The 23700-nt window shown below is 70.3% G+C and overlaps 4 protein-coding genes across 4 annotated transcripts in view; all 4 read right to left on the bottom strand.

Moving 5' to 3' along the window:
* Positions 1-429: 429 nt before the first annotated feature.
* On the bottom strand, positions 430-3243 carry DCAF15 (DDB1 and CUL4 associated factor 15; the record flags this gene model as incomplete). Its single annotated transcript, XM_082012172.1, is given in 14 exon segments — positions 430-534; positions 618-693; positions 696-702; positions 784-912; positions 1001-1104; positions 1202-1585; positions 1664-1723; positions 1800-1970; positions 2084-2156; positions 2158-2224; positions 2304-2410; positions 2505-2640; positions 2731-2828; positions 3106-3243. Coding segments are annotated over 14 exon segments (1655 nt in total), but the record flags the coding sequence as incomplete, so codon positions are not given.
* Positions 3244-3803: 560 nt separating this feature from the next.
* CC2D1A (coiled-coil and C2 domain containing 1A) lies at positions 3804-12359 on the bottom strand. Its single transcript, XM_082012171.1, has 28 exons — positions 12187-12359; positions 11436-11571; positions 11127-11242; positions 10931-10996; positions 10260-10397; positions 9017-9475; positions 8773-8845; positions 8565-8657; positions 8337-8467; positions 8181-8253; positions 7916-8043; positions 7660-7792; positions 7377-7549; positions 7177-7299; positions 6721-6779; positions 6505-6621; positions 6345-6418; positions 6092-6150; positions 5970-6021; positions 5698-5797; positions 5540-5630; positions 5327-5458; positions 5193-5251; positions 4631-4694; positions 4419-4545; positions 4225-4301; positions 4077-4124; positions 3804-3948 (listed from the first exon to the last, which is right to left on the bottom strand). Exons 1-28 carry the CDS (start codon positions 12238-12240, stop codon positions 3928-3930), a joined length of 2976 nt encoding a protein of 991 aa, XP_081868297.1. The 5' UTR covers positions 12241-12359; the 3' UTR covers positions 3804-3927.
* A 5162-nt stretch (positions 12360-17521) lies between these two features.
* LOC309414763 (nanos homolog 3-like) lies at positions 17522-18544 on the bottom strand. Its single transcript, XM_082012134.1, has one exon. The coding sequence runs from the start codon at positions 18022-18024 to the stop codon at positions 17557-17559; it is 468 nt and encodes a 155-aa protein (XP_081868260.1). The 5' UTR covers positions 18025-18544; the 3' UTR covers positions 17522-17556.
* A 1434-nt stretch (positions 18545-19978) lies between these two features.
* The window catches only part of LOC309414796 (low-density lipoprotein receptor-like), a gene marked incomplete at both ends in the record, with an annotated part of 16943 nt that continues 13221 nt past the window's right edge, over positions 19979-23700 (bottom strand). The window contains one exon of the mRNA XM_082012170.1: positions 19979-20089. Within this exon, the coding sequence (XP_081868296.1) occupies positions 19979-20089 (111 nt within the window). The remainder of the gene's footprint in view (positions 20090-23700) is intronic.

The following is a 23700-nucleotide window of genomic DNA, read 5'->3' as shown; positions in this document are numbered from 1 at the left end:
CTACGCCCCACACTGCCCCCACACATCCCCTACGCCCCACACTGCCCCCCACGCCCCCCCATCCCCTACACCCCACACTGCCCCCACACACCCCACACTGCCCCCCCATCCCCTACGCCCCACACTGCCCCCCCACATCCCACACTGCCCCCCCATCCCCTACGCCCCACACTGCCCCCCCACGCCCCCTACGCCCACACTGCCCCCCACGCCCCCCCATCCCCTACACCCCACACTGCCCCCACACACCCCACACTGACCCCCCACACCCCACACTGACCCCCCCCACGCCCCCATCACCCCGCATCGCCCCACACTCCCCCCATCCTCTATGCCCCACACTGCCCCCCCCATCCCCTACGCCCCCATCGCCCCCCCCATCCCCTACGCCCCACACTGCCCCCCCCCCCGCCCCCCATCGCCCCCCACCTCGTCTGCCCCTTGACCTCGGTGAGGTCGCCCACGCCGACGGTGGCGAAGGTGCCGGTGTTGAGGTCCCAGGCGACCTTCAGGCTGGTGTGGTAGGTCCTGGGGCTGCGGGGGGCGGGCAGGGGGCTCAGCGGGGGGCCGGGGGGGGCGGGGGGGGGCGCGTTTCGGGGTGCCCTCACCCCCCTCACCGCAGCTGCCCCTCCCCGTGGGGCGAGGGGAAGGCCAGCAGCAACAGCCCGATGTTGATGACGACCTGGTTGGTCTCGGGCAGACCTGGAGGGGGGGGACGCACACAAATAAACACCGAGGGGGGGGCCCGGGGGGGTCCCCGCGGCGTCCCCGGCCCCCCCGCACCTCGAGGATGACGATGTCGTAGTCGCTGAAGGAGCAGAACTGGCGGGACCAGGCGGCGTCGTTACGGATGACCTCGTTAATGACGTACTCGAAGTCCAGCGTCAGCTGCTCCACCGTCAGGTACTGCCCCTGGGCGGGGGGGTGGGGGGGGGGAAACACGCGCCCGTCACCCCCCGCCGCGCCGGGGGTCCCCCCGCGGCCCCCGCCCCGCGCCCACCTGCGCCGTCGCGCGCTCCCTCAGCGGCTTCAGGCTGCGGCCGCGCAAATCGGTGACCACGAAGGGCAGCGAGATCTTGTCGTCCTCGTACTCTGGGGGGGGGGAGAAATGGGGTGAGGGGGGCCCCAAAGCGGGAGAGGGGCACCCCCGAAATGGAGGGTGGCGCCCCCCGAGCCCCCCCGTCCCAGCCCCGCGGCTCACCCTCCTCGGGCGCGGCGGCCTCGCCGGGCGCCAGCACGTAGCGCAGTTTGGTGTAGTTGACGTAGCCGGGCTCGGGGGGGGCGCAGGGGGGGCCGGGGGCGGCGGGGGGGTCGCCCGCGGGGCTGCCGTCCCCCCGGGGGGACGCGGGGTGCAGGCGGCAGCGCCCCGAGCCGGCCGGTCCCGCGCAGGCCGGGGCGGCGGCGGGGAGGGGCGGGGAGCCGCGCTCGAAGCCGGCGGCGCCGCCGCCGCCGTCGTCGTCTTCCTCCTCCTCCCCCTCCTCGCCGCCCGGCGCCGGCCCCGTGGCCTCCTTGGCGCGTCGGAAGATGTCGGCCACGAACTCTTTAGCTTTGGCCACGGCGGGGGAGAGCCCCGCGCCCGCCCGCCCTCCCAGGGGCTGCGCCGCCGCCGCCTCCCGCTCCCCCGGCTCCTCCGGCCGCGGCGGCGGCGGCGCGCACCCCGCGCGGCGGCAGGGCGCCGGCGGGCTCCGGCGCTCGTAGAGGATCTGGCAGGAGCTGCCGTCGCCTGCGGGAGGGAGCGGGAGGTGACGGCGGCCCCGCGGCGGGGCCGGGGGGGCCGGGGGGTCGCGGCGGCGCCGTACCGGCGGCGTGGACGGCGACGGCGCAGGCCACGAGGGAGTAGCTGGTGTTGAGCAGCACGACCTGGTCCTTCTTGAGCTGGAAGGCGGGCTGGAAGGTGGGGAAGGGGTAGACCACCTGGTACTTGGTGTGCAGCATGAAGCCGTGGCGCAGGCAGTGCGCCGGCCGCTCGCCTGCGGCAGCCGGGGAGAGGCGACGCCTCAGCGCGGGCCGCGGCGAGGGGGGCCGAGCCGGCGGCCCCCCCGCGGGGCGGGCAGGGGCCGGAGGGGCGGCGGCGGGGGCTCACCGGGGTGGGCGAGGGCCACGTCCCGGCAGCCGGGGCAGTGCCTGGGGGGCGGGACGGCCACGGCGCTGATGTAGAATGTCGCGGTGGTTCTCGTCGCTCATCATCATCATGTTGACGAGGAGGCCGTTGGCGGAGCGGGTGCTGCGGGGAGAAGCGGGGTGGGCGGCGGGAAGGCGGCGGCGGCGGCGCGGCGGCGCGGCGGGCGCGCGGCGGCGCTCACTTGAAGCCGAAGACGATGACCTTGGAGGAGTCGCTGGGCCACTCGCACACCGTCAGGTACAGGTCGCTGTAAATCTCCTCGTCCTGGAAGAGGCGAACCTGCCGCACCTGCGGGAGGGGCCGCGGTGGGAAGGGGCTCCCCGAAACGCCGGGGGAGCCCCCCCGGAGGAAGAGGGGGTGTCCGCGCGTCCGCCCGCGGTACCAGTTTGAGCTTGCTGTGGACGTTGAACTCCCACCAGTACAGGTGGTAGATGTAGAAGGAGAAGTCGTCGTCGCCGCCGTTGCTGGTGTAGGACAGGACGTAGCGGCCGCACTTGGAGAAGCCGAGGAAGATGTGCCTGGGGACGGGGAAGGGGAGGCGGTGGCGGGGGTCCCGGCGAGGGGCGGGGGGCCCCCCCGCGCGCCCCGCCGCCCGCCCGCGGCCTCACCCCGCGCACAGCAGGTCCTCGTCCACGATGCTCTTCAGGGAGACGCAGACCCGCGGGGGCAGCTTGCGGAAGAGCCGGGGCGAGAGCTGCCCGCTGATCTGGGGGGGGGGGGGCGGCGGCGTCAGGGACCCCCCAACCCTCCCCACCCCCCGCTCCAGGCCGCCCCCCCCCCAAACTCCCCCCCCCCCCCCCCCCCGACCGCCCTCACGCACCCCCGCCCTTCAGCACCCCCACGCGGGACCCCTCCCCGCCCCCACCGCTCAGGACACCCCCTCAGCCCCCCGGGTTCCCCCTCAGCCCCCCCCGTCCCTCCCTCAGGGCTCCCCTCGGGCCCCCCGCCGCCCCCCGCCATGTTCCCCGCCGCCCCCCGCTCACTTTGACGCGGTCCAGCTGCCTCACGACGTGTTCGCGGCGGCCCCGCGGGCCCGGCCCGGCCGAGGACCCGCCCGCCGCCCCCGCCGGGCCCCGCTTTGCCCCCGGGCCGCCCCGCTCCGATTTCGAGCTGGGCGCCATTTTCCCCCGGCCCCCTCCGCTTCCGGAGCGCCCCGGCCCGCCGTCGGCGGCCCGCCCACGCCACGCGCCCATTGGCCGCCGCTCCACCGCCCGCGCCTCTCATTGGCAGATTGGGCCGTTCGAGGCGGGCGCCCCCCGCTCCATTGGCCCGACGCGGCCGTCAATCCCCGCCACTCTCCACCCCGGCGAACGGGTACGGCCAATAGAATCGCGGCGCCCGCGCCGTGATTGGCCCATCCTCCCTGCCCGTCCGCTCTGCAGCGGTTGCCATGGCAAAGAGGCACGAGCGTGTGGAGGAAGGAGGGCGGTCCCTGGGGCGTGGGCGGGCTGAGGGGCCCGTTGCCGTGGCGACGGGGAGGGGGCGGGACTGGGCCCTGCGCAGGGGGGGCCAGACGGGGTGGGGGGCACTGGGGTGGGGGGGGAGGAATTCACCAAAATCCGGCTTTTTCTTCTTAAAAACTTTATATAGAGATTTGTGTGCGAGGGCACAGAACACCCCCGACCCCCCCCGCCACCCCCCAGGGACAGGCACTTGGAGGGGGAGCGGGGGCTCGGGGGGGGGGGGCACCCTGGCCGCTGGGGGGGGGGGGGGGGAAGCCCCCCTGATTGTCATGGCAGCGCCGGGGGGGCCCGTGTGCCCCCCCCCCAGCACCCCACTGCGCCCCGCGGCGGGGAGGGGGGGGCTCACCGGCAGAGCTTTTGGAGCTGGAAGAGAAGAGAGGGGCGGTGAGGGGGGGGGCGGTGGGGGGACCCCCCGCCCCGGGGGGTGGCGGGGGGCGGTGAGGACCCCCCAGCGAGGGGGGGGACCCCCAGAAGGCTCCGCCGCCCCCCACCTCGCTCTCCACCAGGTTCCTGCGGTACAGCGCTTCCTTGGCCGCCTCCTGCCGAGGGGGAGGCGTCAGGGACCCCCGCCCCAAACGGCACCCGGGGGTGCTGGGTGCCACGGGGCGGGGGGGGCACGGGCGGGGGTTGGGGGCTCACCCGGTTGCCCTCGGTGCCCAGGCGCCGCGCCGTCTCGGTGTAGAGGTGCAGGTAGCGCTCCAGCTGCGCCAGGTACTCTAAAAAAAAAAAAAAAGGGAAAAAAAGGTGAAATAAGGAAGCTGGGGGGGGTGGGGGTCGTGCCCCCCCCCCCCCCCCCCCCCAAAAAAACATGCTCCCCCTCCCCAGCCCCTCACCTCTGCGGAAGGGGGGGCCGCCGTGCTGCAGGCGCGCGCGCACGCCCTGGCTGCGCCGGGAGAGGTCCTGGTGCTGCTCCCGCAGCTCGGGGGGCACCGGCCGCCGCGCCTGGGCGTAAGCCAGCATCTGCGGGGGGCGAGGGGCCGGGGGGTCCGGGCGACGGCCCCCTCCGACCCCCGCCCCGAAAGGCCGCCGGCGCGGCGCCGCTCACCTTCCGCTCCAGCTTCTCGCGGTCGAAGGCCAGGAGGGAGAGGCTGGGCAGGGGGGGCACGGCCCTGCGGCGGCGGGGAGGGGGAGAAACGGCGGCGGGTGAGGCGGGGAGGGGGAGGACGGGGAGCCCCCGCGTCCCCCCGGCCAGGAGGGAGAGGAACCCTCCCCTCCCGCTCCTCTCCTCCTCCTCCTCTTCCTCACGGGGGGTTAATCCCCACCCTGTGCCGCAGCCCGGCAGCGGCGGCGCCGGATGCGCCCGCGTGGGGGACGAGGAGCCCCGAAATGGGGGTGTTTTTCGGGGTCGCGGCTCCGGCCTGCGCCCCCGTGGGCGAACGCGGGCTCCGGGGAGGAAGAGGAGGAGGAGGAGAGGCGCAGGCAGGGCCGGCCCCGCTACAGCAGCGAGCAGACGGCCGTCCTGAAACGGGAGACGGAGACGAGAGACGGTGAACGGCACCCGCCGCGCCAGCGCCCCGAGGGCGACCGGGACCCCGGGAACCGCTCGCCTCCACGACCCCCCCGCCAGCCCCCCGAAAGAGGCCGCCGAGCCCCCGCCGCGCCCCCGCCGCACTCGCCTGTCGTTCGGCTCCTTCGCGGGAGCGACGGCCGGTTTGGGGACGGCGACCTGGAGGGAAGAGCCGGCTCGTTTCTGGCCGCGGCCGAACCGGCGACGGCGTCCGGCGCCCGCCGCGGCACTCACCGGGGGCGTGGCGCCGGGGTCGATGACCAGCCAGCGCTCCGTCCGCGTCTCCAGCTCCTGGGAGCTCAGCGGCTCCCGCAGCCGCACGATCACTTCCAGCTTCCCCCCGGTGGGCCGGCGCCCGTCCAGCAGCTGGGGCAGGAGGAGGGGAAACGCCGGTCACCGACGGCGGAGCCGGGGCGGCGGAGGGCCGACGCGCCCGGCGTCCCTCACCTCCAGGATCTCCCGAACCTCGCAGGTGGTCTCCAGCGCCTCCAGTTTGAGCTGGGCCGCGCCGACGACGCGGTCCGTCTTGAACAGCCCCCTGCGAGAGGGGAAGCGGGGGTAAAAACGGTAAAAACGGTAGAAACGGCGAAGCGCCGCGCTCTTACCCTTTGTGCGCCACTTCGAACTTGATGCCTTTGGTCTGAAGGACGCGCCGGAGCCCGCGGTGCCCGCGGTTGACGTAGAGCTTGAACTGCTCCTTGAACTCTGCCGAGGGAACCAACCGCGGCGTCGGCGGGAGACGCGGCGCGGAGCCCCCGGCCAGACGGGGAGCGGAGCCGCGGTCGTCACCCCCGCCCACCAGCACGCTCCGCGGCAACGGCGGACGCGGCCCTGGCCCCCTCCCCGCCTCTCGGGAAGGGCAGAACGGGGCGTTTACCGGGAGAATCGGTGTTTTTAACGACGGCGGTTTTGTCTTTCTGAGCTTCCTCCTGCCAAGGCGAAGGCGGGTGAGTGCCGAGCCTCGCGGCCGGCGAGCGCGGCGGCGGGACGCCGACTTACCGCGTTGGGGTAGGGGAACTCGAAGCGCACGAAGGCGTCCAGGTCGTCGGGAGCCACGCCTGCAAGGCGGACGCGGCGTGAGCGCCGCGCCGGCGGGTTCCCCGTCTCCCTCCTCCCCGCCACGGCGAGGGCTGCCGGGCAGCACCGGCTGCCCGCGGGCTGCTGCGAGCCCTCCGGACCGGTGCCTACGGCCGAGCGGCGCCGCCCGAGCCGCGGAGGCCTGCGCGGTCGCGTCCCGCCCGCGTCCCCTCACCTGGCGGCGCCGGGAGGTTGATGCCTTTCACTATGGACAGCACCATGTCGTTGCTGTTCAGCTCCGGAAAGATCCTGCGGACGGAGAGAGCGGGAATCCCGTCAGCGCCCGCCGCCGCCGCCGCCGCCGCCGCCGCCGCGCTCGGCCGGCGACCCCCTACTTGATGACGCTGAAGGTTCGCTGCTCGTAGCGGTACTGGGGCAGCGGGAAGCCCCGGGCGTGAGCCTGCTTCAGGAGCTCCATGTTCTGCTTGCAGTCCTCGGCCAGCTTCTCGAACCTGCCGGGGAGAGCGGCTTACGGCGACGTCCTCGTCTTCCTCGGCACCGCCGCGGTGCCCCAGCGGCCGCGCGCCGCGCGCTCCGGCTGGCGGACTCACTTGGTCGTCTCCGCGATGTTCCCCAGGTGGGTGAACTGCTTGGAGTAATTCACGCACATCTGGGAGGAAGAGGAGAGAAGAGGAAGGTTTCCGCATCCCGGCGCGGAGGAGCGGAGCTGCGACGCCGCCTCCGCCTGACCCGGTGCTCCCCGCACGGAGCCTGTCGGAGCCCGGAGGCGTCGCTCCCTTCCCCAGTGGAAAACCCCGCTTCGGTCAAAACTCAGCCCGGATTTACACCGAGATTTCCCACCCCGTCCTCGCCGAGGGAAGCGGCTCCGTTCCTCCCCCTCCGCTACCCTTCCTTCCTCCCCTACGGCGAGGAAGACCCTCCCGGCTCGCCCCCCCCGCCGCCGCACGCTTCCCGTGGCCCCGCGTGGCATCCTCCCCTCCCTCTTTCCCAATTTCTCCCTAGAAGGCACCGAAATAACCCCCTTTCCCGGCCGTCCCCCGCTATACCTCGTACTGCTGCCGGATCAGCTCCATCAGCTCCAGGTACCGGCCGGCCGCCTCGGGGGAGACGCGCACCCCTCGACGCTGCACGAGCGCGAAGTCCTCCTTGTTCACGGGGGCTTCGGGGACCTGGAACGCAGGAGAGGGATTAAATGGGGGTCGCCAGGAGCCTGCCCGGAGCCGGGCGCGGCTCGCGGACCGCAGACCTTGGTTATGTCGACAGGCAGGCCGTTCCGCGAAGCCTCGATCATGGGGTCCAGCCCTTTGGCCCGCCGCAGGAAGAGCTTCGCCCCCTCCACGTCGTTCTTCTGCTTGGCGCGGAGGGCGGCCTGCATCAGCTGCTTCCTCCTGCCCTCCAGGAAGGCCAGCTGCTGCTGGGCTGCCGAGGAAGAGGAGGGCTGAGCGCCCCGGCGCCGCCGCCGGCAGGGCTCGCCGCACCCCCGGCCCCTCGCCCCTGGCCGGGACGGAGCGCGGGATTGGGGCCGGTACCTTTGGAGGAGGTTTTGGGGGCCGGTTTGGCAGCTCCGGTAGAATTCGGGGCGCCCGCGGAGGACGCTCGGGGCGGCGGCGGCTTGGGCTGGGAGGCGGCGGCGGGTCTCGCCGCGGCGGGGCGGGCGGCAGGCTGGCGCGGGAAGGGACGGCGTCAGAGGGGGCTGCGGCGGGATCCCTCCCCGCTCCCCGGTTTGGGTCCCTACAGTGGCAAGGGGAGCCGGATCGGGGGGTCCCGAGCCCCAAAAACCCCGACCTTTGTCTCCTCGGCACCGTCCTCCTCCTCAGGGACCTCCCGGCTGGCCAGCTTCATGGCCGCCTCCAGCACTCCGGTGATGCTCTGGTCTCCGGACGGCGTCTCCGCGCCCTGGATGGGCTGGAAGCCTGGCCAAAAGGGGTGCAACGGGGTGGGACCAAGGGCTCCCCGGCCCCACCGGGCTCAGACTCGTCCTCCCCGCGGCACGCCAGCTTTGGGAAACGGCCCCGAGGGGCGCTCGCCGCGGAAGGGACGGGGAAAATACCTGGCGGAACGGGCAGCTCCGAGAAATCCACTGTTTTCCCCGCTTTGTGCGCCCGGATGGCGTCCTGGTATTGCTGCGAGGGGAAGCGGAGGCTGAGCGGGGCCGCGGCGGCGCCGGCAGCGCCGCGCCGGCCGGCGGAGCGCGCGGCTCCCGCACCTTGACGATGCGCTCGTGCATCCGGGCCTTCCGGTCGTCTCCCTTGCTCTTGGCCTGCGCCGACGCCGTCTTGTACCGCTCCATCCTCTGCTGCAGAGCCTCCAGCGCGTCCCGGGGCGCCGGGGGGACGTCTGTTCGGGGGCAGAGCCGGAGAAAAAGCTTCAATCGCTTTTCTCCTTGAATTTAGAGAGCAGTTTGGGGTTAGAAATTCGCTGTTGGGGCTTCCACCTGCCAGGGGAGACGCTGGTTTCGCTTCCGGAACGGGCGCCGCTGCGGCAGACTGCGGCTGGCCGGGAGACAGCAGCTCCTTCGGCAGCTGGTCTGTGGAGAAGGAAGCCATCGGCGCCCGCCGGGATGCAGGGAACCGCCGTGCTGGCTTTCTTCTCCCTCCAAAAACGAGGGTACGAATGCTCCCCGCCACCGGTTCGGGTCTTACCGGGAGGAGGCGGCGCGCTGCTCAGCTCCACCGGCTGGCCCTTCCCCGCCGCTTCGAGCAGGGAGTCAAAGCTCTGAAAAAGCACGTGGAAAAAGAGAAAAGTTTGCTCAGTTTTCTTTGCAGCCAGCCTGACCGAGCCTTGTTTTACTGCAGAAGCCAGAAAAAAGGGAAATTTGCATCAGTACGCGGACGGGGAGCGAAATTCGGGCCTCTCCGGCCGCCCGACGCGCGCCCGGAGCCGTACCTTTGCGAGCCGGTAGAATTTGGTGGCCATCTCCAGGTCTCCGCGCTGCTTGGCTTGCAGCGCCGCCAGCTTGTACTCCCGCTGCCGGCCCCGCAGCATCGCCTCGGCGCCGGCGCGCTCAGAGTCTGGGGGAGCGGAGAGGAGAGCGGCGTTACCGGTTTTCCTGCCAGTAGCCGAGTTACGGCCGCCTCCGGAGCGGAATGATGAGCCAAAACCCTTGCCTGGGTGGGAAGGCGGCGAGGGAGAAGCTGGTTTCGTCTCTGGAGAGCTGACGGGCAGGACACGGGGCTTTGGGAGAACGGGGGGCGGCTGCGGCGCTGGCGGCGGGGAGCCGGAGCGGGCGGCGGGCAGGGGGGACGCCGGGGAGCTCCCACCCTTCCCCAGCGCCACCGGAGGGGGGATTTCCTCCTCGTTGATCCGTTTTCCCTTCTTGAGGGAGGCCAGCATGTTCTCCAGCGTCTGCAAGGAACGTGCAGAGGGGTAAAAGCGGCTGTGGCTGATCTTCCTCTGCGAAGAGAGGAACCTCAGGGCTTGCCGGGACGGGAAAACTCAACGTCTGCCTGAAAACAGCACCCAAATTTGGGCTGGAGCTGGGGGTCTCTCACCCACTTGGGATCCGGCCCCAAACTCTCCAAGCTCCTTATTTCCCCCCCAAAAAAACCCCTCGTCAGCCGGCTCCTCTCCCAGCCTGCGCGAGAGGCCAGCCGATTTTGTACCGGCGGACAAAATCCAAGGGGAAGGGCGAGCTCTGCTCCCGACAAAGCCTCGGGTTTCCTCCGGGCGCCGAAAAACGTGCGGAACGGTGAAAAAAAAGAGCGTGGGCAAGACCCGAGCAGCGGCAGAAGGGGCTTAACCTCGGTGGGAAATGGCCGGGAGGAGAAAAAACAGTGCTCGAAATTAGAAAAAAAATATATAATAATCCTAAAGACTATTCGAAGGGTTTTAATCCACGAGGAATTGGGAGCTTGAAGTTGGGTTTTAGGCAGTGCCGCAGCACGGTGAGGTGCTTGGGGCCGTGCCGGAGCCGCGCTAAACTAAAGCCGCGCCGGCCTGCGCCTCAGCTTTCCATTAACGCCCACCGTGAAGCGCCGGAATTAGGACGACCTGATTTTCCAAGAATTCTGAGTAAAACTCCTGCGGGGAGCCGGCCGGGAATTCAAAAGCAAAGGGTTTAATTTAATTAAAGATTCGAGGAAACCGAGGGCTTTGTGGCAGGGCCCCCACGCGTGTGATTTCGGCTCACCTTGAGGCCCCTCTCGTAGCGCCGCGCCCTGGAGCCGTCCCCGGCTCGCCTGGCGTTGGCGACGGCCGTCCGGTACATGTCCGCCCGCTCCGCCAGCGTGGACTCGACGCCGCTGGGCTCCGGAGGCGCCTCCGGCACCTGCAGCCGCCCCGAGGAGAAGCGTTGGGATCGGCCCAGCGAGACCCGGGCTCCCGCCGCCGCCCGTATCCGCTCGGATCGGGGGCTCAGAGCAGACCTGGCTGCTCGGCGCCCGGCTCTGGCTCACACCAGCGCCGGCGATGCCGCCCTTCCCCATCTGCTCCGAGATTTTACCGCCTCTGCGGGCTCAGGGAGCAGCGGGAGAGCCCCGACAGCTGCTAATAAACAGGGATTGCCCAAGACCAGCTAAAAAAGGGATCGTCGGAGGCTTATTTCTCATAGATTCCAATAAATTTCCTAAATCCTGTCTCCACGCTCGTGTTTTCCGATGCTGCTCGTTACCGAGAACGAAGGAGAGGGAACCCAGCTCCTCCTCCTGATCCCCGGGAAAGTTTTTTACCTCTCCGGGGAGCAGGTTCACACGACGGAGTCATGTTTTCTCAACAGGGGAATGAGCAAAACGACACGAAAGGCTAAAAAGGGCCGGATCCAGCACCGGCACAGCAGAAGCAGAGCCGAAAGACGCGTTGTACCTCGGCGGCAGGCGCCGGTGCGTCCACGTTCCCTTCCCCTTCGCCCAGCACCTCCTGCAGCTCAGCCTGCAAAGCGCCGGCAGCTTCATCAGCGACGATCCAGGGCAGAAAAGCCCTTTTCTGGGACAAGGCGATCCCGGAGAGCGAAGCCCCAGGGACCACAGCTCCCCCGCCGAGAACTCAAACCCCCGTTTACCATGAGATCGTCTTCATCTTCCAGCTCTTCATCGTCATCCACCGCCTCCTCCTCCTCCTCCGGGTCCTTCATGCAGAGGGCGGCCATCCTCTCAATCGCCTCCATCGGCAAGGGGGCTGGAGGAGGAGAAGCAGCACGAGGGGGTTTTTGGGGCCATGTACCGGTTTCTTGACGGTTTAAGGCCACGTGCGGGGGAGCCCGGCCCGGGGGTAGCAGAAACAACCCCACAGGAGCCGCTTTCTACACGGCCTGTTATTAATTATCCCAGATTTGGGGGGCGGGTGAGCCCCCCGGGGCGGCAGCGCTCACTTTTCCCCTTGGGCTTCTCTCCCGGCGCGGCCCGGCCTCCCACCAGCGCCAGCAGCTCGGCCTCCAGCTCGGCGGCATCGTCCCCAGCGTCGTCCCCCGCCGTCCCCTCCGGAGAGAGGTCCACCAGCAAACCCATCTGCGGGGAGGGAGTGGGGGGACAGCCCTGAGGGCACGATGCTAACGATGCCTCCTCGTTAGGGCGAGGGATCCAGCGGAGAGGAGGAGGGGATCGAGGTGGATCCTCCGGGGGCGGAAGGCGGCGTGTCCCGTCGTTCGGAGCTGAGCCCGCGGTGCCCCGAGTGACGGCGCCGCAGCAATCCACAAGGCAGCAAAGCAAATAAAACTACTTAAACCTAATTAAAGCGCTTAAACCTAATTAAAACGCTCAAATAAAGGCAGCAGCCAGCGCAGGCACACCCAGGTCAGCGGCGCAAACCCCTCGACGGGAACTGCCGACATCGCCGCCGGCGCCCGTTTAACCGAAGCACAGCCCAGCGCGGCCAACGTCCCCGTGTGGGAGCATGGCAGGAAAGCGCCCGGCGACCCTGCCTGCGATGGCGGCCCTGCCCGCGACTCCCTGCCCGCGATGGCGGCCCTGCCCGCGGCGGCTCAGGTTTCCCTCTGCCTGCCGAAGGGCTGTTCATGGCGTCGACCTTTCCCTCCTGCGCAGGCGGGTGGGGCGGGGGGGACACCCAGCATCCCGAGGCTGCCGGGGTTCGGCGCGTGCTGGGGCGGGGGAAACGGGCCGTACCTGCCTGGCGATGGCGGCGCCGCGGCCCGGCGGCGGCCTCCTGGCTTTGCTCATGCCTCCGTCTCCGCCCGGGCTGAGCTGGGAGGGGGGGAGGCTGCGTCAGGGTGCTGGGCCCCTCCAGAGAGCCCGGACAGAGCCCACCCCCACCCCTGCCCTTCGGCCTCAGCTTTCTGCGACCCCCACTGAGCACCCACCCAGCCATTTTCCAGAAGCTTCTGGGCCTGACAGCCCCCTCCCTCACTGCAGCCCCTCCCTGAGCACCCCAGGGCGCTGTCCCCAGCCCCAGAGCCCTGATCCTTCCTCCAGAGGATTCCCCCCTCAACCCCCAGCCCTTTCCCTACTGCCTCCCCCCACGGCCCCCCACAAGGCCCCGTTACCCCCCCACAAGGCCGCGTTACCCCCCCAGTACCCCACAAGGCTCCAGCCCCCCCAACCCCACCCCCCAGAAACGACCCCTAGCACACTCCCCTCCCGGCTCTCCACTCCCCTCCGTGCTCCCGACCCCTCAGCCCCCCCGTCCCGGTCCCGGGACCCCCCCGTCCCGGTCCCGGCGCCCTCCATCCACACACTCACTTCCTGCTCCGCCCGCCGCTGTCAACAACACGCCGCGCTTTACGGCGCTGCCGTCGCAAAAGCCGACGCCGTCGTGGCGTTTCGCTTGACGGCACGGCGACCGGGGAGACTACAACTCCCAGGGGGCCCCACGCGGCGCATGCGCACGGGGAGTTGCGGAAAAGGCGGGAAAAGCGTGAGGTGATGGGGGGAGGGAAGATGGCGTCTTCCCCGGGGGGGGGGCCCGATGCGGGGCGGGGAGGTGGAAATAGGTGAAATTCCATGTTTTTTACCTCAGAACTGGAGGGTTTGCTTCCTCCTGCTGCGACTACAGCCCCGGGAGGGGGGCGGCTGGCGTGGTGCTGGGCCCCGGGGGGTGGCAAAATGGCTGTCGGCTCTGGCAGCGGGCAGGGGTCAGCCCTGAGGGCAAAGCGCCTCTGGGGGAGGCGATGAGAGGCCGCTCGTTAAGCGCCGTTCTGTTCTCCCCATTCAGGCGAGCGGTGCGATGGGCAAACGGAAGAACGAGCAGCCGCCAGGTAAAATGGCAGGAGGCCATGGCGAGGGGCCGGGGTGGCGAGGGGCCGGGGCGGCGAGGGGCCGGGGCGGCGAGGGGCCGGGGCGGCGAGGGGCCGGCGTCCCTTCCCCTGCCCGTGAGGCCGCAGCTGCCGAGGAGCCCAACCAACCCTCCCCGTGTTGCCAGCCTCCCTCCTTACGCCCAGCTGGTGACAAGCGCTCCTAAACCCGCCCTGGCTCTTAATTATTATAAGCTTGGTAAATGGTAAAAGTGTCCCAATTTGTAAGGAAAATGGCAGCCAGCGCTTACCTGTCTCGCGCTTCTTTCTGTGCTGCGCCTTCGGGGCTTAGGGCTGCTCGCTAAGAAGCGCCTCCATGCCACACGCTGCCAGGGTGGCTTCCCCAAACATCTTCTCCTCTCGCTACAAGTATGTGGCAAATATGGGTTTTTATGGGGATAAAGCACAATAAGAAGCGACTTTCCGGCAGCAATTGGGGAGGGAGGGAGGGAGGGAGCAGCACCCACAGAGCCCCTTGTGCAGCAAGCCCCATTTCTTGGCGTTTCGGAGGAGAAGGGATGGGCGGAGTGGAGCCAAAAACCCGCGAAAAACCCTAAGAGTAATTCTTTTTCTCTCAGTTCAAGCATTAGAGGCATGGGGTTTTTTTCTCTTGGGATTTGGTAACAAAAAATAAGACAAAACCTTGACAAAGGTTGTTCTCCCTGTCTGATGTGACCCCCAGAGTCCATCTTACCCCCAGGATTATTTTTTCCCCTTAAAGGAGGAGACGGGAAAAGCCACGTTCCCAAAACTAAACGAAGTTTTCAGGAAGATGCGGAGGCGACGGAAGACGATGGCTTAAACGTGACCGCGCCGGCTCAGACCAATGATGCCAATGGAAAACCAAAGCCGGCTGCAGGAGGGGTGGAGGATCAGGGAGGCACGACCCGTGGCAGCGCCGGCAGCGCCGCGACAAACGCACCGAGGAGGTAACGGGGCGAGACATCGGCAGGACGAGGCTCTGCAGGTGAACCAGGCTCTACGTGGCGTAAGTCGCTGAACGCGTGTTCTTGTTTTTAACAGCGCGAATGGCGACGGGGAGGCGGCTGCTCCGGAGCAAAGCCGGGCGGGGGAGCGCGTCCCCTTACCGCAGGTACGCCTGTCCTGGGCTCCGCGCAAGCCCTACTCGCTCAGCAAGCTCCCCGGCATCGCCGAACCCCCGTTGCTGAGAAACTCCCTTCGCGGCACAGCCGGAGCCTCCTCTGCGGCACTGCTTTTCCTCTGTTGGCAAGTTTAGCCGTTGCTATTTAGCCAGAGGAAAAAAATCCAGAGATTGGGATTAACGCAGGAGTGATGCCGGTACCTTGTTATTTCAGGAAGGAAGAGACGGAGGCGTCGGTGGAGGTGGCAAATCACCGGAGGGTGCTGCCCCGGGGGCAGCACCTCAGCCGGAGTCACACCAGCGGGCGGATGAGACAGAAGAGCACCAGCCGGCGGCGACCACGGAGCGGCACGGAAGCGCTGGCGCAAAGCCGGACGCCAAAACCCAAACTCACCACGAAATAGGCAATATCGGTGATGGTCCCGAGCGCGGCTCTGCTGTGGCAGCGCGAGGAGAGGGGGCGGCCGGCAGAGAGATTGCTCTCCCTGCGGATGCTCCAGGCAGGAGCACTGGCAGCAGCGTGCCGGCGGAGGTGCCTGGTCCGAGCCAGGAACCACCATGCACGTCTGTTGTAAACGCTGAAAAAAATGAATCCGGTGCCGGATCCGAGTGGGTGGCTGGAGGAGAGCAGCGGGAAAACGTGAGCGGGGAACAACCGCGGGCATCTGGTACAAACAACGTGGTGAAGCACGTGGCTGAATCCTGCTGCAGCCCGGCCGGCGGCAGCCTCTCGGCAGAGGTTTTGGGGCTCAGCACCCCGTCCGCAGACCTGGGAAGCACCGGTGAATCGGAGAGCGTGGGCACTGCCGGCACCGTCAGTCCAGTGAGCCAGCCCCAGGGCGGGAACGCTTCCCCACGGGAAACATCAGGAGAAGCCAGCGCGGGCCGGGAAGAGGCCGGAGGGGGAGAAACCCCCTCTCCTGGGACCAGCTTGGCGCCCGATCCGGCCGTCCCGGCCAGCGGGAATCCGGCAGGCAAGAGGGAAGGCGAAAGTCTCGGGGAAGAACGTGGCAAGGAGGCGAGACGCGGCACGGAGCACGCAGCGAGCGCGCCGAGGACGGACATGCGGCCCCCCGCTTGCTCCGGTGACCTCCCGTGCGGCAGAAGAATTGTGGAGAGCGTGCCCGCCGTTAGAGCGGTGCCGGGGCCAGCTCCCGCGGGCGCCGGTTCAGCTGTCGGCGCAGACCCCCAAGGCGAGGCCTCTTCGGAGCCGTGGCGTGGCCTGGAAGGGAACAGCCTGGAGTTCCCGCCGCAGCAGGTAAATCCGCAGCGGTCGCTAATTTAACGTGCGAGAACCCCCCCAAAATGGCGGAAACTGCAAACACCGCCCCCAAAACACCTAAAATAACCCAAAAGGGGGGAAAATCCCAACTACCTTTGCGAGAGCCGGTTGGACTCGGGTTCCCCGCTCCCGGCTTAATTGTCACACCGACTTCTCCCCACAGCCACTCCCCGCCGCCGCCGGGCGCGACTCTGCGGCACACGGGCACGAGCCATGTGCCGCGGCGGGACGGAGCCACGCCGAAGAGGTGCCGCCGCTCGCCGAAGGGAACGACCCGCACCAGCCGCGGCCCGGGTAAGCGGATCGCCCGCGCTGCGGCGCTCCTGCCATCTCAGAGAGGTGGGATGGTGGTAGAGCTGCGAGGGATAAAACCTTCATTTTAAGTAAAAATGTCTGATTTGGTGAGTAGAAACTCATTTTCCCTCCCTGCCGCGGTCAGGGGCGAGGAGGCGGAGGGGCTGTGCCCGCCCGCCCGCAGGGAGGACGCGACCGACGTCATCTGCGGCCTGATCCTGGAGCTCTCCAACCTCAAGTAAGAGCCAGCGCGCGCCGGCCGCGAAATCCGGATCCTCTTCCCTGGGGCCGGGGGTTCTGGCTCTGCGGAATCGGGCCGAGGGAGGGTGAGCGTCGCGTGCCGCGCCGCAACGCGGGGCTCTGTAAACCGCGGGGCCGCGTTGCACCCGCGGGATGGTGCGAGGGTCCGTGGGTGACGCGGGCGCCCGCCCGCTGCCGCCCCTCCCAGCCGCCTGGTGATGAGCGCCCACCGGGGCCTGGAGGCGCTGAGGAGGCCGAAGCCGTGGCGGAGCAGGCGGCTGGGGACCGGGACGGTCCCCCCGCGCGCTGCGAGCAGGTGGAAGGAGACGTAGGGCCGGGTCGGAGCCGGATCCAGCCGCCAGCACGGCGCGACTCTTTATTTACGTAAATCAGCGTTTCAACAGAGAACAGGGTATAAATAAAATGCCTTCCTGCGCGTCACACGTGAAATAACGGTAAAAGAATAAACCGGCGTGTCCGGCAAGGGCAGGAGCCGCCGTGGGCGAGCAGCTGATGCCAGCGCGGCCCCTTCGGACCGTGAGGGGCTGCCGCGCGAGTGCTCGGCGGCAGCCGGAGCGCCGGCGCCCTTCCCACCGTGGGACGGTCCCGACCAGCCGGTCGGGAACTGGCGCTGCCCCGGCGCACCCACCAGGATTAACAAAAACCAACAAACCGACCCAAAAACCCAGAACTGAACCCAACCACAAACGCCCCCGGCACAGGGGTGCTGGTAAATCCGCCCCTTCTCAGGGTTTTTCGCTGGCATCTTGACACGGCGTCTGCCAGCAGTGACCACCAAACCGCCGCCGGGACAATGCCGCCTGGCTTCACCAGCTGGGGAGAGGAACTGGGGAGACTGGTCTTGGTGGCAAGCGCCGTCCCGGCGCTTCCTTGGCGTTTCATCCTCAGAGGAGGGCGGAGCCGGGGGCTTCCCGGGGGCGATGTGGCCGCCGGAGCCGGGCAAATCGGAGCAACCCCCTGGAAGAGAAACCGGGAGAGAGCGGAGAGCACCGCGCACCGGGCAGGCGCCGACTGCTGCCTGCTGTGCGCTCCCCTCCCTTAATTAGCCCCGATCCCCCTGACGAGCTCGCCGGGATCCCGATCCTGGCTAAATCAAGGCTCGCATCGCAGATTCGAAGCGAGGCTTTGCCGAGGAAGCAGCTTTGCGCCATTCGACGCGGTAACGCCGGATTTTCCCCGCGGCCTGTCCTCGCCTCGCGCCGAGAAGCGAAACGCCTGCTTTCAGCCCGTTTTGGGGGCCGCGGGGTTGGCGAGGAGCGTAAAAACAAGCCGGTACCTGCGTGGGCGAGGGCTCCGTCCGCGCTCGGCTACTTCTCGCTGGCGCCCGCCGCGACGCGGCTGCCCGCCGCCCGCTTGCCGGCCGAGTTGCGCGTCGAACGGTTGTAGACGGAGGTGTAGCCGCGGCGGGTGAGGGGGCAGAAGCGCTTGGTGTGCGCCCGGTCCTGCGTGGCGCCGCACTGCGGGCAGACGTAGCTGCGCAGGACAGGGCACTGCACCCGGCCCCCGGCGTCGCGCAGGCTGTGCCCGCTGTAGACGTGCTTCGCCTCCCCGTTGTGCTTGCAGAAGGCGCAGAGGGACTTGCCGGGGGACGCCGCCGACGCCGCCTCCGGTGCGCCGGGTGATGCCGACGCCGCTTCGCCGGCGTCCCCGCGCTCCTGCGGCAGCGCGGCCAGCACGGCGGCCAGCCCCAGGTAGTCCCTCCACATGTCGAACGCGGGGCTGTGCTCCATCCTGCGCCGCTGCCCGGTGTATCTCGGGGCAGGCGGTGGCTCCATGTGCCGTGTGCTTCCCCGGCGGAGCCGGGATGGGCCAATCGCCGCTGCCCCGGGCCGGCTCCCTCCCCCGGCAGCCGCCTGGAGCCGGCACGTCTGCCCCGGCGGGGTGGGGGTGTCTGCGCCTCTTCCCCTCTCCCGGTACAAGGGGGTCGCTCCCAAAACCTGCCGCGGCCCCCCATCGCCGTTCCAACCCCCTTTCACCGGCAGCGTCCACTCCGCCGCGGTGCTCGCGACGACGCCCTCGCTGCGGCCGCCTCGGAGCCGAACCCGGCCGTGTTAGGGGTATCGGCCCCGCGGGGACCCTCGGCCGCAACCCCAACCACACCGGGCGTCCGCCCCGGCACCCACCGCCCAGCGCGGGCCAGAAATGCCTTTTTTTGGCGGATAAATGTGGGTTGTGAAGTCGCGGAAACCCCGTCAGCGCCGGCGCGCGACCCCTAAAACCTGCGTTACCGGGAGAGCTCCCAAAGCGCGAACTAAAACTGGGATTAGCGCAGCCCTGGGGGAGGCTCTGCCTGTCCCTGCCTTCACCTCTGCCTGTCCCTGCCTTCGGGCTGAAACCGCCCGAATTTGGGTAAAGCACCCGCTAACAGACGGCAAAATCACCCACAACAACCCCGGGGGGCCACGCCGAGCCCCAGCCCCCCCCGGGGGCCTCACCGCAGGCGGCTGGCGAGCCAAAAATCTTCCCCGATTTTAGAGAAAAAAGGGGATTTTGGCTGCCCACGCCAGTTTCCCTCCAGCACCGCGACCCGCCGGCGGCGAGCGTGAAATTTGGGGTCCTCGGGGATGCAGCAGCGCTCGCCCACCGCCGCGGCACCGCGCGGGGACGCCCCCGCCGCTCCCCGCGTCGCAGTCCGGCCGTTTGGTAAATCCACGGGTCAGCGAGCCGGGGCTGGGCTGGAAAAGCGGCGGCAGCGACTCTCCGGAGAGCGGGCGTCAGGCCGGCTGCCGGACCCGGCCGCTCCGGCGGGCCACGGGGCACACGCAACGGTCGATGGTTTCACCTCAACCACAAAACTCACCGACAGCGTTGAATGTTCTCCGGAGCCTCCGCGGCGGTTCCCCGGCGGTGCCGGCATCCGGAGGGGATTCGTACTCTTCCTCCCGGTTACCCTGAGCGCCCGGTACAGGGTTTGGCAGCGGCAGACTCTGCGGTAGGCGTGCGGTGAGGATCTGGCTTGGACAGGGTCCCCGCAGCCGCCGGCATCGGCCACGACCCGCTCTCCCTGCCGGCGCGGTTCCCTTGCCGCCGGTGCGGTTCCCTTGCCCCCGGCACAGTGAAATACCTGCCAGGTCCCCGCGGCACGTGGCAGCGCCGCGGCGTCTGCTCCAGCGGCGTCCCCGTGCCGGCATAATGCAGCCACGAGGGATGGGGCTGCCGGGCCAGGAGCGAGCACCAGCGAATGAAGCCAAATCGCCCCAAAATCGCGGTTCTCGCCCACGCAGCCACGGCCGAACCCACTGAGCGCTGGGGCGAGGGGCACCCGTCGCTTATTCATCACGAACCAGCGCCGCGGTGCGCCGTCGGCGTTGCCCCCCAAAGCCTCGGGGATGGTAGAATAACAGAAAAGGGGTTTTCTCCCCGAAACGAGGCTTGCTGCCCCCGGCCCCTCCGAAGGGTCTTCGCTGCCCGGTGCTGCCCCTCTGCCCCGTCCTGCGGCCAAGCCACCGCCAGTGCCGGCAGGCGGGAGCTCGGTGAGCAACCGGGGCCGTGCCGCCCCGGCGCTCGCCGCGCCTCCCATTGGCTCGCAGTGACGTCAGGGGCGAAGTCGCGCCGCAAACGGCCGCGGGGCCCCGCGAAGGAGGGAAAAAAGAACCAAAAAAAGTCCTGGAAAGGCAAAGAATGGGCACTTTGTGCGGCCGGCGCGGCGACGGCGGCGCTCCCTCCCTACCGGCGCAGGGGAATCCCGGCGCCCGACGCGCTGGGGCGGGGAAAATAAGGACGTTTCAATCAAAAACGCATAAACGCCGTTTCCCGCTCGGCTCGGAGGGGTTCGAAGGCGCCGGCCGCCCCCGCCGCTGTCCCGCGTCTCCGCGCCCGACACCGGCCCCACGTCGAGGCCTAAAACGTGGGGAAGTGGGGAAAACCAGTAATGCCGAGGTCAGAGATGCGTGGGGTGGGCACCGTGCCGGGATTCACCGCGCCACCGGGCCCCGCGCCCGCCTGACCTGGGTGCTCGGAACCCGGCCCCGATTCCCCCGGGTTTCACCCCAAAAGGGCTCGTTCCGCGGGGAGCGCCGCCCCGGAGAGGTTCTGTGCCGCGACAAAGGCCGGGAGCGACGCGGGCGGTGGCGAGGCCGAAGGCCGCCGGCGAGGGGGTGGGGGGCTGTGGGCGACGCCGCGACGCCGCGACGCCGCGACGCCGCGATGCCGCGACGCCGCGGCCGGGCCCCATCCTGGGGCGATGGCAGTGGGGGGACACACCCCTTACCCCCCCCAGGCAGTGGGTGGGGGTGTGAGGAAGAGGCGGGACCGTGCCACCGCCCTGACGGGGCAACTGGGGGGACTGGGAGAACTGCGGGGGGTGGGGGGTGCGGCGCCCCCCCCCGCCCCCCCGCGGATGCCATCGCAAGGAGAGGGGGTCTCCAGCGCGGGGGGGGGGTCCCTGTCCCGGACCCCCAGGGTCTGGGGGTGTCGTGTGTCCCCCCCAGCATTTGGGGACCCCCCGGCGGGGGGGCCGGTGCTGCCCGGGGGCGCGGTACTCACGGGGTGGGCGGGGCGCGGGCCCCGCCTTTAGCGCGGCGGCGGCGGCGGGGGGGGGCGCGGGTCACCTCAGGCCAACGGTGCCGCCCATTAGCCGCACGCCCCGCCCCGCCGCTTCTCATTGGTCGCTCGCGGCGCACCGCCCGCCCCCTTATTAGTCTCCGCCCCGCCGCCTCTCATTGGCCCTTCGCGGCGCACCGCCCGCCCCCCTATTTGTCACCGCCCCGCCGCCTCTCATTGGCCGCCCAACCCCTGTTGGCCACCGCCCCGCCGCGCCGCATTGGCCAGTCTGTGGGCCGGCGTTTAACCCCTGCGGTGCCGCCGCGCCGGGGGGGTCCCCGCCCCGCCGCTGGCCCCGGGGGGGGTTGGGGGGGCGGAGCGGGGAACTCCCTGTTCCCTCTGAACGGCACCGCGAACCGGGACAACAGCCCCGCCGCTGGCGGCTGGGGCCAGGCGCAGGCGTCGTGGCGCTGGCACAGCATGGCATGGCCTGGCCTGGCATGGCATGTATGGCACGGCGTGGCATGTGTGGCCTGGCACGGCATGGCATGTATGGCTCAGCATGCATGTGTGGCATGGCATGGGTGGCACGGCACAGCATGGCCTGGCACAGCACGGCACGTACAGCATGGCATGGCACACGTGGCACGGCACACGTGGCACGGCACATGGCACACTGTGAGCAGGGCTCATAGAGGCCCAGAGCTGGGCATGGCCCAGGGCTTGCCTCTCCATGCTGTGCCACGCCGTGCCGTGCCGTGCCCCAGTCTCATATCCAGGACCAGCGCTGGGCCGTGCCGGTAGCAGTGTGGTGCTGGCTGGTGCGGACTGGCGACCACGGGCAGCGCTGGCACCGGCAGCTCCTCATCCTTGGGACTCCCTCCGTGAGCAACGCCTCAGAAATGGCTCTTCCCGAGGGATTCCCACGCGCCCCCGGCCTGACTGGCTGGCGCCGGCACCACCGCACTCGGCACCCCAGCCCTGGCACTTGCCCGGGCAGGTCCCAGCTGCACCCCCAGGCCAGGCCTGGTGCTAGGGGTTCCTTTCCTGGCACAGCCACGGGGGCCTGCCATGACCGTGGGCGTGCCAGCGTGGCCAAGGGGACCGTGGTATGACCGTGGCACCTCTGTCTCACGCACGGCGGCACACGGCAGCACATGGCGGCACACGGCGGCGCACAGTCTCTGCTGCTGTGCCCCGGGATGAGCCGTGTTCACTGGGTCTCAGCCGCCGCAGTCACCCTGGCGCCACTGTCCCCCGTGCCTGCGGTGCCGGTGCCGCCAGCGGTGCCGTGAGCCGCTGGGCTCGGCATGGCCCTGCCGGCACCGCCCGGGTGCGGCGGGAAGGCAGCGCCGGTGACTCATGGTGCCCGGCAAGCCAGCGCTTGATGCCGGGCCGGGCCGCGGGGTGGGCGGCGGCGCAGCGGGTCGGGGGTCGTGGGGTCCCACTGCCGGGTGGGAGCTGCCGCCTGCGGCACGGTGGGGGGCCGGGGGGGCCCCGTCCTCTGAAGGCGCCTTTGTTCGGAGCCGGCCGGTCCCACCCCGGCGGTGACTCACGGACGCGTGGCTGCGCCCTGACTCACCCCCCCCGGCCCCCCCCGCATCGGGGTCCCCCAGGGCCCCCAGTCCCCAGCGGGGGGGGCCCGAACGTACGGGGGAACCTCTACATGGCAGGGGGGGGATCCCATGGGTGCGGGGGGGTCCCATGGGTGCACGGGGATCCCAGGGGAGCCCATGGAAGCCGGGGAGGCCCATGGGGGCACGGGGGGGGTTCTGGGTGCAGAGGGGAGTTTATTGGTGCATGGGGGGCCCGTGGGGACACGGGGGGGGTTCTGGGTGCAGAGGGGGCACCTGTGTCACCAGGGGGTGCTGCCACCCAACGCCGTTGCCCCTCTGCATTTGTGCCCGGGGGGGGGGGGCGGGCCGGGGACACCCCACGGGGGACACCCCGCGGGGACACCCCGCTCGGTGGCGGCGTGGGGGGCCCCGCCCCGGCGGTGCCGTGGGGCGGCGGTGGGCGCCTGCCAGCCCGGTGCTGCCGGTGACTCACGGCTGTGACTCAGCCCCACCACAAACACCGCGTCGCGCGGCAACGCCGCCCGGCCCCACGGCCCCCGACCCACGGCCCCACCGCCACGGTCCCACGGCCCCACGGCCCCACTCCCGAGGAACGGCATCCCCCGGGGACCCCGGTAGCCGCCCCGGAGCGGGACCAGGAGCCAGCGGGGCTGGGAGCCGGGGGGCCGGGGGGAGCCGGGGGGCCAGGGGCCAGGCGTGCCCCGGCACGAGGAAGGAAGAAGCCGGGAGGGAACGTGGGGCTGGGAGGAAAGGGAAATCCCGTCCCGCCGGCCCCCCCACGCCGCCAGCCCCACGGCCCCGGCTCCCAGTCACCCCAGCGCCCCACGGCCCCGGCTCCCAGTCACCCCAGTGCTCCGGCGCCCGGGGCACCCCGGGCGCCGGGTGGGCTCTGCCAGCGGTGGCACAGGGGGACCCCGGTGGGGCCGGGCGTACCGGTGAGGCGCGCGCGGGCGCGCGGGTATGCGGGCGGGCGCCGGCTCCGCGGGCGCGCCGAGACTCGCATCGCCCCGGGGGAATCCTGGCACCCCGCACCGTGCCATGGGGTGCCACGGGCACGGGGCTCCTCACGGGCTGTCCCCACGCCAGCGCACCGGCAGGCCGAGGCGCCGGCCGCGAGCACCCGGGCGAAGGGCGTTTCTCGGCATCACCCTCTAACAGGGGCAACCGGGACCGGGCGCGGGGCGGGAGACGGCACCAGCCCGCGGCGGCTGCCGAGGTGCCGTGCCCGGACGCGGCTTCGGCCGCCCGGCCCAGCCCGGCCGCCTCCGGCAACGGCCGCACGTGTGCCTGGGTGAACCGGGGCTGTGCCGCGCCGTGCCGCGCCACCGTATGCAGTGCCACGCCATTAGCATGCCGCGGCGCGCTGTGCCAAACAGCACTGCGCCGCACCGC

This window comes from Phaethon aethereus, assembly GCF_964289735.1.
Source record: "Phaethon aethereus genome assembly, chromosome: 32".
Lineage (NCBI taxonomy): Eukaryota > Metazoa > Chordata > Aves > Phaethontiformes > Phaethontidae > Phaethon > Phaethon aethereus.
This window is presented reverse-complemented; position numbering and strand designations above follow the sequence as displayed.

Coding starts and splice junctions, on each gene's coding strand:
- CC2D1A (XM_082012171.1), bottom strand. CDS start 12,240: ATGAGCAAAGCCAGGAGGCCGCCGCCGGGCCGCGGCGCCGCCATCGCC. Junction 6,419..6,504: donor CGAACCTTCAGCGTCATCAA/GTAGGGGGTCGC, acceptor CTCCGTCCGCAG/GATCTTTCCGGAGCTGAACA. Junction 6,151..6,344: donor CAACCTCCCGGCGCCGCCAG/GTGAGGGGACGC, acceptor TCCGCCTTGCAG/GCGTGGCTCCCGACGACCTG.
- LOC309414763 (XM_082012134.1), bottom strand. CDS start 18,024: ATGGAGCCACCGCCTGCCCCGAGATACACCGGGCAGCGGCGCAGGATG.